We start from the raw sequence: 12,511 nt of genomic DNA on the forward strand, positions 1-12,511 counted from the left end.
CGGAAAGATGAGAAAGAGACACAAATGTTAAGGTCTAATAGAAAGTAAAGGGCGTCAAGACCTTAAAACAGACTTTATGATCATCACATCATAGCACCTGTCATATTTATAATATCTAGAGCTTCGTCTCTCATATAGGCTAAAGGTATTCATCCTGTCTGTAGGTTTTTGCATATATTTATACCTGTTCATTTTACATATTGCCTATTTTTAATGTAACGTATGCATTTAAACTATCAGTTAAAGAGATAGTTCACCCAAAAGCCATCATTTACTCATTCTCATGTTGTTACAAACCTGTATAGATTTCGCTGAACACAAAGGAAGATAATTTGAGGAAAATTGTAACCAAACCGATCAGAAGCCCCTCTTGACTTCCATTCCAATATTCTTTTTTCCTACTATGGAAGTCAATAGGGGCCATGATTGGTTTGATTTCAAACATTCCCCTAAATATCTTCCTTTGTGTTCATTAGAACAAAGAAATTTATACAGGTTTGTAACAAGGTGAGAGTGAGTATATGATGACAGAATTTTCATTTTTGGGTGAACTATCCCTTTAACTTCGGGCCAGGCATATAACAGTAACATGTGTGCATGGTTTTTTTTTAAGCGATTTAACAGCGATTTTCTGTTGTCTTGTTTTTAATAAATAATGCACATTAATTTGCTTAAATTTGTAAAAGGTGGACAAGCCTAACAACTACAAAAAAATCTCTAATTTAATTGTAATATCTTTAATACAACCAATATAATAAATCTGTAATTACATTTTTTAATTTATAAAAAAATCGAAAAAGTAGCATTTTCACCAATGATCTCAGACTGTGTATTATTTGATAACCCAATTCCATCTTTGAGACATTAAGCTGCTATAAAAGTGATTCAAAGATCCCTGTGTGTTTCTGTTGATGGGGTCTGACAGCTTCTGTGTTGAGGAGAAATAAGATGAGATATTCATAGTGTGAAAGCGAACAGGAACAAATTACTTATTCTGTTCACTAGTAGTGGCAACCACCTGCACTGTGTGGGTCTTGGAGAAGAGAGAGTGTCCATGTGTGACTAGAGACAGAAATAGATAGCGGAAGTCAAGCGATTTTAACATTTTGGTCACAGAATTGTGTTTACTAAATACAGAGACCACTGTATAATAAGTATTTACATTTTTACAATGCAAACTACACTAACCGAACATAAAATGCACGGTAAGGCTATTCTTAATGATCTTATCAATGCTAATTGAATGTTGGCAGCACAATATATTAGATACGCCAATTCTACCAGTCACATCAACGTCATCATTTACTCTTGAGAGGGCTCAATTCAAATGAGACACCTTGAAGTTGTGTCTTAGCCTCAGGCTATTGGCTCAGGAAAAGAGGTGAAGGATCTTTTGCCCTGTAGTATGATGTCACAATTAGCAAAAATAGCAAGGATATAATGTTTCCTTCAGCAACTAGGGCTGCACAATTCATTAGAAATGAAGTAAAAAAAGAATGACTTATGACACCCTTGGAGGCATTAAACAAATCAGTAATGCTATAAACCGTGTACCATAATTTCAAACGCTTTCCTAGTTACAAAACATTAATTATAACATAGCTATAATTGCTTTATATTTTAAGTGTGTTGTAACACAGAGCTTTCCATTTTACAAACCAAAATGTAATCTGCTGTCACCTTAAGTAACTTCCAGTTGCCATGGATGTTGAAATGTTCTGTGCACCTGCAAATTAAAATATTTTTTTGTCTATATAGCATGCTAGTGGGACTGTAAAATGAGTCAATGTAGTTGGTGTTTTTATAATATCATCAATTTAAACTTATCTCGTATTGAAATATAATGAGTAATAAAAACAGTCGCAATTAAGTCCATGCAGCCATGTCACAATAGGTTTCATTATCCTCAAGTGTTATTTTTTCATTGTAAATGAATCCAAGAAGCATACGAAGGGCATTTTTCCTGTCGTCACCTCCACTTGGAACTGTCCTGAGGTGCACTTTTAGGAAAGATACTTATATATTATGGAGATAACACCCTTCGGTATTCTACCATTAAAAAAAACTGCAACAGTCAACTTAAGTAACGTGTAGCGCCTCAGCCATAATGATCAGTGATATCTGTTGCAGGCATTCAGAGTGTTACGACTTACAACAGTAACAGTTAGGGTTTACATTTTACAGTTTCTTGCCAAAATTTAAGATTACATTTTAATATGTTTCTTAAAAACAGCCTCACATTACATTATTTCCTTTGCTGGTGGAACATTTTGAAACCAAATTTTTTACAATGCACCTAAAAGGTGTGGATGGCAAATGAGATAATGAAAATTTTTGCCATCAATCTATTGTAGTATAGCATATGTTGGAACAAACAAGATGAATCTAGCACTGCAGTGTTTATTTAAAGAGAGCGAGAGAGAGAGCGAGAGCATGCCCGGGGGCATTTGGTCTTTGGGGCATACTAAGGTCACATGACCAAACCTGCTGTTTCTATGGTACAAATGGGGAGAGGTGTGAACGCATGGCCCATTGCCTGCAAAACACGCAACCTCAGAGGGTTAAAACCTTTACAACATTTTAAACGTGTTAACTAAATAATCCTGATGCTCTGCACCTATGGCTGGGCAACATATTGACTTTTGGTAATAATATATCTGTATTTTTTCTGGATATGGGATGATACACTGGCGTCTATATTGGTATGGTCTGATATAGGGGTGGGTGAACTGACATTTTTTTTTATCGTGATCGATCTTGGAGATGCACACAATCCACTTTTTAGGCAAATCGTATAGATTGTAATCTCTTCCAAAGTAAAGAACAAGCACATTTTACCTCACGTAAAGCAAAAATAAAAACACTAATAAAGCAAATATTAATGTACATAATGTACAAAGTTGGCTCTGCATTTGGTTGTCATGTTTATATTAATGTAATTGACGTGTTTTTCAGAAAAGCACTTTGGTTAAAGAAGCACTAAACGCTCAGACAACAGATACACAAACATGTCCACACACTGCGCTGAACGACTTAAACTTGTTCAAGTGTTTTGTGTTTTCTGTTCACCTATGAATCAAATAATCTTACAAACCCTGAGTTATGTTATTTCTAAAAGATGAGTTAGAGCAGTAAAAATTACAATGAAATGATGGACATAGACCGAGAATGTCAAGTTTAAGATGCAGTTAAGGCTAAGGACACCAGAACACATCACAGGACTGGAGATTCCATTAAAAGGAGAAAAATCCTGGAATGTTTTCCTCAAAAAACAATTTCTTGTTGACTGATGCACACTTCAGATGTATGTTCAATGAAGGTGATTGCGACATCTAACATGTGGCTTGGACTTGCTATAAGCATCTTTTTTACTTTTGTAGAAAATACAGCGATATTTATCATATATTGCCCATTCGACACTCATAAAAATACAGATGTATGAATTTTTGTCAATATTGCCCAGCCCTATATGCGCCTATACTAGTATGTAGTTGGGATTTGTGCTAAGGTAGACTGAAGTGTTTGCTGTTACTCAGATGAGGTGATATGAACTGCTTTGTTTTTTGTGTTTACCTCTATTGCAGTTCTGCAACCATGCATGTGATCTGCCCTGTTGTGATTTGAGTACGTTGTTTGTTGTCTCCACTATATTACACAGTGCTGGCCAGAATGCCTGTAACAGGAGACCCTATCTGATACCCCAGACCAGGCCTGCATTTTCTATTTTTAGTACTGACGCATGCTACTTGCAACCTATGACATGCAAAAACAAGGCGTCCAAGTGCATGCAATATCTGGAAGTCTCTCTAGCTTTTAAGCAAAGTTTGGTACTATGGTTGCATAAAAGGAAAAACGGACACAAGAAAACACATGGATCTAACATTATTCTAAATCTTAAGATGATGGGCTTTTCCATATTGTTACTGGAAAACTAATGTAGTTCAGCAAAAATTGAAACTTACTCCATGATTTACTCAACCTCAAGCTATCCAATATACATATGTCCATCATCTTTTATAATCGATGCGATTTTGTAAGTAAAATATCCATATTTAAAACTTTATAAACTATAAAAACTAGCTTATGGTAGCGGCCAATGCGCATTCATCAGAGTTTTAGCATAGCACGTATACAGCATACAATGCAAAGTGATGTACACTGTAATAAATGCACATTTTTTGTCAAAATCAACATATATTTTTAAGTTACTTTAACTTAAAAATTAAGTTAAACAATTTCAACTTGAATTTATAAGTTATGTCAACTTTTTTAAGCCAAAACTTAAAATAGTAGGTCGAATTGACTTGAAAAACAGAGTAGTTTTAATTTCGTTCCTGCATTTTTTTTTTACGAAACTGGCAAAATAGAGGAGAGACCAATACATTGCCAGTCACAAATAAGAAGTCGTCTAAACCAATGATTTTGGTAGAGGATTTCGATATTAGACAAGAGGATATTGAGTTATCCCCATCTGTGGCTAAAACATTGGTTCTCGCAAGAGTCTATTTTCACCAAATCTTATGCATCGCATTGCACGCATAATGCGCACTGGCCACTACTGAAGGCTAGTTGTTATAGTTTATTAAGTTTAAATATGGATGTTTCTTATTAAATTGCATCAATTACTAGGGTTGTCACGATTCTCCAAATCCTCAATTTGATTACATTTTCGGTTCTAAGGCCACGGTTCGATTCGATTCTCTGTATTTTTTAAAGCTTTTTTTAAAGCACAAAAAAATGCTATGCCATTTTTAGACTAGACTTTTATGAAATATAATATCTGACCTTGAACCTGAAGATGCCCTGCCATGTTAGTTGTGCTGCCAGTGGAAAAATATTGTACATGCACATACCTGATAAAACAAAACTTCCTATCAGATTAAAGGGGATCGCACACCGGCCGCGCCGCCCAGCTGTGACTCAGGAAGTTGCTCAAATCCCTGTCGCGCCACACAGCGCCACTCACATAGTTTAACATTAAATAACATCATATTTGTCCCAAATCATTAACGATTAACATTGGCTGCTAATGCTATTTGACGAAGCTCGCGCTATTAAAAGTGCACTTCCGGTTTACAATACCTCCGAGTTGTCCTAGACGCGACTCCACGCGGCGCGACGCTGAGCTGCGCGGCTGGTGTGCGATCCCCTTTACATTCCTGTCAGTACTTTGCACCTTGTCATTTAAACGCGAGCGAGAGTAATGACGAGTTTATATGGACGCGAACTAATATTTTGTTGGAGTTGTTCATCGACTTGCAACATGAAACTGCAGAGATCAGCCACTTCACTTTCATCAATGAAGGGATAAAAATAGGGCTGTACACCGTGTGTTTGCGCCAGAAGTCAGAAAAGACGTAAAACATTGTGTTCAGTACCTCAGATTAGATAAATGGGCGGAGAGAAGGGGGTCTCCGGTGGCTGTTCGAACACATTCAACCACATATGAGTTTACACTACAAAAGCTTGGAAAGCCATCCGGACGTGACATGGCAGCATTGACGATTCCATTTTTTTATTCGAAGTTCGAGGTTGTGACTTAATTACGATCAATTTCGATTTAAAATCAAAATCATGAGACCCTTATCGATTACGCTCAGAAGGCCTTTATTATCCCACTGGAGCCGTGTGGATTACTTCTGTTAAGGATGGATGTACATTTTTGGGCTTGAAAGTCTTTGAAACATTTTTGAAAATAAGTCAAATTGTGTTTGTCTGAAAGATGATGGACATATGTATCTCAAATGTCTTGAGGGCGAGTAAATCCTGGGGTAATTTTTCATTAAACTATTGCTTTAAGGATGAAATTATGTATGTATAATTCAATCAAAATAAAATGTATTAAGGCAAAACGTGTTGAATTGTATGCATGACAGGCATTTGGTATTTTAACAAGCCTGATTATCACTACTCAGTTTATAGTTGGCTATCAAGAACACCACCCTTCCAAAACACTTAGCTTTGTCAACCAGTATGTCATCCATCAAGATATCTCCTCTGGAAGTCAGCTCTTTTCGGTCATAGGAGACAAACTCATGACGTAAGGGAGTATGGAAACAGAGGATGTAGTTTAAATGTCATATGGATTTCTTTTGTCATAAGAGCCACTGTGACATTTCTAAACGAAGCAATTACAAACTAGGACAGAATGCCTGGGGCAGGGCTACTTAATATTTTTATCCAATCACTCATGTCTGAATGAGCACTCCAGGTTATGCTTTGGTTAAGATTCAAGGAAATGTTATGTAAATTCCTGGTAGTGTGACAGCAACTCAGCTGTTTTCAAAATAGTGTCACTTTTCCAACAACAAGCTTATTTCTATGTGGGGCTGTATTGCGTGTAAACGAACAAAACATGTGTTTTTGCCCCAAAGTGCTACCTAGCAGATTCAATCACACTTGACACCCAAAAATGGGATAAGATAATCGGTACAGCCATCAGGATGATCAGCACTTTACCTAGAAGGAAAATCTGCAGCCGCCTTTACTTCCTCTAAAAAGCACAAGAATGTTTCATATATGTTTATGTTGCTAAGCCTGGTTGCTAAGGGCGCTGCGCAGTGATGCATCAAATCATTGGGTGCAGCGGTCATAGCTGTGTTTTGTAGTAAATTAAGCACAGCTATTGGCCAATCAGATTTAAGGACAGGAACTAACTACTTTTTATGAATCGATTTTATAATTAGCATCGTTGCTTGGCAAGCTTTAGTTTCAAGAGTTCCTCAACATCAAATAAAAAATGTAATGCTAAAAGATACAGGCCAATACATTAATAACAGATAAACATGCAAAATAACATCAGTAGGTTGCAGTGGCCAACATGGGCATTTAAATCACAGCACAGTATTCACTAAAAGCCCAGTACACTCTGCGGTTGACCAACAAGTTAAATGAGCCATGAGGGAATTGGCAAAAGAAACACAGCAACAGTTGGGCAATAATCACAAAGCCTGATGTCCCCATATCTTAAATGTCCACAAACTCAAGTTTGCAAAATCAAAGCATCACAGAACTGCACGTAAGGCATGCACTTTTTGTGCAATAAACGGATTCAGACAAAGAGATCGCGGAATTGAGGAACACAAAACACTCATCATAATTCAATATGTACTCACATGCTTGCTGATACACTTGTACTTACAAGCTTTAGTTTAACCCAGCACAGATTCTGGTCAATATTTCTCAATCCTCTGGGCATCGTTTTACCATCTGTCTCCCTGTGGCCTCATAACAGATCTGTGACATGCTGTTGTAGATACCCAATACAAAACTAAACTAGTACGAATATAGAGATCTCTCACTATGCTGTTCAACAGCTTGACATGTAAATGATCAGCCACACAATTCCTGCTACCTGTTTAGTAGTAACCGGTTTAGCAGTACTTAGTTACTCAGTACCAACATAGTAAAAAGCCATTGCCATGGGTTTAATAATTGATTGGAAGAATAATGCTCTCAATTTTACATATGCATATGAAAACCAAAACAGGTCAGGGATTTAAAAGCGGTGCACAACATCCATCCCCTAAATCCTACAACTTAACAAGAAACGTCAATTTACATGGCAGCAGAATGCTTTAATATGTAACAACTAACTAGTATATGTACAAAATGACTAATTTTCTACACATCAAGCCTAAACCTCATCAGGTGTTAGGCACAACATTACTGAAAAGACCAACTAAATCTAGCCTAAGCTCGTGCTTGGTTTTATTTGGTTAAGATGGTGTAGTAGGCTGGTTTAAAAGGGGTTTTGGACACTTTTTAGCTGGTCCAGCTTAACCAGCTTTGCCAGGCTGGGAGGACCATCCTAAACTAGCTAAAAAGACAAGCCAACCAGTTTAGCCAAGCTTCCAGTCTGGTCAAGTTGGTTAGCTGGGCTTCCAGCCTGACGAACTAAGATCAGCTAAAACGTGTCCAAAACGCCTTTAAAACCATCCAACAACATCAGTTTAACCAAGTAAAACCGTGCTAAAGACAAGCTTAAACAAGGCATTGCACACGCATACAGATGTGATAAAGGCGTGCGCGCTCCATTCCCTCCGGTTTTTGACAGCCCCGGTGGTTCCGCCTTTACCCTGCAAATGGCCACACATGCGTGTGACTTTTAATCATACCTCGTTTTCCACAACATCATGATAGGCAGGCGGAGGATCAAACCCGCCGGTCCCCGTGCGAGTGCTGTTCTCGCCGTCACCGCTGAGGCCGGAGCTCGGGGAAGGGCCGCTCTCCATCGGCTCATAGCCGTATCCGAGTCCCGGGCTTTCGTTGGTGAGCAGAGCGACAGCCTCGTTGATGTCGTTTTTGGCCAGGCGCAGGGCTTTCCGGATGGCTACCGGGTCCGGGAAGCCCATGCACAACAGCGTGGTCATATGCTGCTCCTCCTCTGTCTCCATCGTGGAAGTGTGTCGATGATCGGGACTTCAGTACGGGGGCACATAGCACAGACATCTGGCTGTGCACGCCGCCATGTTTACAGTCGCTGGGTGCTGCTAGTATCCTGTCACGATGGATTCCCGGCAGAAAGCAGCAGAGCGGGCCACACCAGGCCTGAGGGAAGCCGGAGACTGCGACGACTCTTTAGTTAGCTGCCGAGCGGACTAGTTTTCAAAATAAAAGCCTTTTAAATAAAAATTGATGTTCCAAATGGAATGGGCAGTCTATGACTAGATCTAGGTTTTAAGTTAATTAGAACCGTCTCACGGTAAATATTAAATTACAACTTACTATAGTAAACCACAGTATTATTTCATATGGGATATTTAATAAGAAAAATAAAATGCATACAGTTATTACACTGATAAAAACAATTAATAAAAACACTACTAAAACATTCATAGTTATTCTGTTGTAGAATTATGCAGTTCTCTTATATAAAGCAGAAATAATAACTATCATGCAAGTAATGTTATTAACATATTTAAACAGTACAAACGTTACTGATTACAAATGTGTATATATAATATAATATAATATAATTCCACATATCCAATTAATAAAATACATCAATGATGCTACAATGTATACTTTCCTTTAATGTAGATACAGTATTTAATGTAAGTCAAAATGTTATGAGTTTATTTGGTGTTTATTTTAGATGTTTACTACTTTGGAGAAAAATAACATTTGTTTGCTATTTTGTAAAATGTTTGTCATATTCATGCAGTTTGTGTTAACAATAAAGAAACACTACAGGACATGAATTTCGTGTATTTTATTTGATTTAGTATTTTGAAAGGGGTTGCACAGGAAACACATTGCTTAGTAACTCATTAGTTTTTGCTTCACGCACTTTAAATTGACAGAGTTGCCTGGCCAACGTCACGCAGCCCCACCCATATCTCTAGATACAAAATACATGTTTCTGACTTTTAACCTTTTAAGATGACATGTTTTTGACTTTTAAACTTTAAACCTTGTTTATTAAAACTTATTTTAATGATCGTGACCAAAATGTACATTTCCGAATGATCCAAGAAGGAATATTATCAATGGGATTTTTTTAAGGAATGAAAGAAAAGTTGGTAACAACTAAGTTTACCACTTAAAACATTTTTGAAATACACTTGATCCATTTTCCGTTATTACATAAACAAATAATGTGTGGATCCTTTCGTTGCCACATTTTTAACTGAAGTTTAATGAAAAGGGAAATGAGGAGTCACGTGCAACTAGTTGTAGTCATGTGATCATGTGAGGTGAAAATGGCTGCTACGGGGGACGAGGCCGCTGCGATGGACAGCATCAGTAGAGTTGCACCCCCGACCGACCTCAACCTTCAGCCCGAGCCAGATCAAAAGAAAGATGTGTCCGGGACAGAGAACCGGGCGCCCGCAACAAAAAGACCCAGCAATAACAGTGAGTTATTCCTGTAAATAAGGCACTGTAAACTGCGAGCATGTCTAGTGTTTCATAAAGCCAATAATCATGTTGCCTCATAAAAATTAACCCTGGTTTTATTAAAGTAAAATTATGGTAGGCAAGTGCTATAGCTTTACAAAAAAATATATATTTGTAACACTATGGTTCCTGTAGTGAAACAACAGTAGACTTGTATAGCTAGGTTGTTATTGTTTTACTACAAATACCATAGTAAGCTATAGTTACTGTGGTAAATCCATGATTAATTTTCATGTGACTTCTGATTTGTGTCATAGCAGCTGTGTCTAAAAAGTATTTCCTACCTAGACTACAGGTTTATGCTTTATGTACAGTACAGTCAGTGCTTAACAAATTTATTACAACACCACCCAATGTAAGGTTTTTGCCACAGCTGCCCTAAACTACTGCAACAGTGGTAACATGCTTGAAAATTCAATCTAAGTAGGCAGTTTATCATTGGGTTTGCTGTCTGTAACAGATGACGGAGGTGTGGAGACAGCAGAAGAAGCTACTGAGCCTGCTGAACCAGACATCAATGAGCTCTGCAGAGACATGTTTGATAAGATGGCAGTGTTTTTACAAGGAGAGCTCACTGGTAATGATAACACACACAGACAAAACACCAGGAGCAAGTTAAAATTGTTATATTTTTTATGAACAATTTGTCATATAAATATCAGATTCGCAACTTCTCTAACATTATTGTCATTAAAAGAATCACTAAGAAAAGAATGACCAAGTGGTACGTTATGTAACATGGACAAAAAATGCCTAAATATAAGTGGTTGAGCGATATTAAGAAAGCTGTATGGCCGATATGAGGCCGATACAACACAAATGTAATTACATAAAATAAGAGACAGAAAATTGGTGAAGCTACATAAACATTTGTTATGCATAACATTTATACATTTACTCTTTTAAAGTACTTTAAACATATTTACATAATAAGAAATGATTAATGTGGATCTGACTCACTTTGAAAAGGTGTATTGAACCAGTGAGTTGTTGTGTGTGACACAACATAACGTCATGTTAAAAACTGAATAATGATTGGACAGTTTATAGTCTGTCAGACTTTGGCTTTACATTGAGTGATATGGAGTGTCTTTTCATTACAAGCAACAAATGTAATTATTAGAGAAATTTACTGGCCGATTGAAAAGATTTATTGGCCGATACTGAAAATATCGGTTGATATATCGGCTTCTGCAATATACCGGGCCAGCACTACTAAATATATTGTTTTTTTCCAAATGTATGTACTGTTGTTTTTACAGAGATTGTGCAATTTTAATCAGAAATGGATGATAACACCTCTTTGCTTCCTCTCCTAATGTTTTATAAACCCAGATTTCATTTTCAAAATATATTTCAAATGAAAGACAGGCATTACCTGCAAAAAATGATTGTAATATTAATATGAAACCCAGGTGAAAAAGAAGTACACTTCCATAGTGTACTTAAAGTGCTCTATTTTCACGCACTAATTTTGTACTTAATATACTAAAAATTCTTCTTTAGTCCTTCTTAAGATCATCTAAGTGTACTTCACTGTGCTATTTTGAGACACTATAATTATGAAGTAAAATGTGCTAAAAATGTATTTAAAAAATGTATTTAGGTACCACTTGTAGTAAACGTGAACACATCTTTGTATGAAAATTGGGTTCAAGTTTAATACAAGTGTTAAATAAAAAAATTTTTAATACAGAGATAGTATGTTAAAAGTGTATTTTAGTTCATATTCATGGTGTCTCAAAATAGCACAAATAAGTACACTTAGATAATCTTAAGAACATCTTAAGAAGTACTAAAGATGAATTTTTAGTATTTTAAGTACAAAACTAGTGTGCGAAAATAGAGCACTTTAAGTATATTATGGAAGTGTACTACTTTTTCACCTGGGGAAATTGTTGAACTAAACTACAATTTGGAAAATCAAGCTGCTTATTTGAAAATAACATTGAATATAAACTGAAGTACTTGTTTTTGGAATATGCAGAACAAGTCACAGGACTTCTAGAGCTTTGTGTGTAAATTTATATGATCTGTTTGCTCAGCCACGTGCGAGGACTATAAACTTCTGGAGAACATGAACAAACTTACCAGTCTGAAGTATATGGAGATGAAGGACATATCAATCAACATCAGCCGCAACCTGCAAGATCTTAATCAGAAATGTGAGGCATATTTTACAGTATTGTCCCATATGTAAAATATTGTCCGATCATTACATGCAATTAGAGTAGTCTTGAAGTGAAGATGCAAAGCATTTTTATCACATTAAAATGTGCTCTTCGATAACAAATTACCCCCTTTTTTTGTTTAAGATGCCAGTTTGCAGCCCTATTTGGATCAGATTAACCAGATAGAGGAGCAGGTTACATCTCTGGAACAAGCTGCTTATAAACTAGACACATATTCAAAAAAACTGGGTATGTGTAAAAATGCATCATTATGTGAAAGTTGATGTCCTGCAATGTGATATTCTACAATCAATCTTAAACTATTTTAAACAGCTTGCTATTATTATTTTATAAACGTATTATGCAAATTTTACTGTATAGGCTTCATTGGATAGTTATGTTTTTATTACTTTAGACACCACTGAGACAAATAAGTGAAG

The 12,511-nt window shown here is 36.6% G+C and overlaps 2 protein-coding genes across 3 annotated transcripts in view; one reads left to right on the forward strand and one right to left on the reverse strand.

Moving 5' to 3' along the window:
* The window catches only part of usp24 (ubiquitin specific peptidase 24), a 75,171-nt gene extending 66,559 nt beyond the window's left edge, over positions 1-8,612 (reverse strand). The window contains exon 1 of one of the 2 annotated variants that reach the window (XM_065257309.2): positions 8,118-8,612. In XM_065257309.2, the coding sequence (XP_065113381.1) occupies positions 8,118-8,396 (279 nt within the window). In that variant the 5' untranslated portion in view covers positions 8,397-8,612. The remainder of the gene's footprint in view (positions 1-8,117) is intronic. The other variant, XM_065257310.2, reaches the window with a different exon arrangement.
* A 1,055-nt stretch (positions 8,613-9,667) lies between these two features.
* Positions 9,668-12,511, forward strand: part of bloc1s2 (biogenesis of lysosomal organelles complex-1, subunit 2) — a 3,758-nt gene continuing 914 nt past the window's right edge. Inside the window, exons 1-4 of the mRNA XM_065257312.1 lie at positions 9,668-9,858; positions 10,361-10,477; positions 11,946-12,065; positions 12,216-12,320. Of these exons, the coding sequence (XP_065113384.1) occupies positions 9,705-9,858; positions 10,361-10,477; positions 11,946-12,065; positions 12,216-12,320 (496 nt within the window). The 5' untranslated portion in view covers positions 9,668-9,704. The remainder of the gene's footprint in view (positions 9,859-10,360; positions 10,478-11,945; positions 12,066-12,215; positions 12,321-12,511) is intronic.

The sequence above is a fragment of the Paramisgurnus dabryanus genome, chromosome 12, assembly GCF_030506205.2.
Source record: "Paramisgurnus dabryanus chromosome 12, PD_genome_1.1, whole genome shotgun sequence".
Classification (NCBI taxonomy): Eukaryota; Metazoa; Chordata; class Actinopteri; order Cypriniformes; family Cobitidae; genus Paramisgurnus; species Paramisgurnus dabryanus.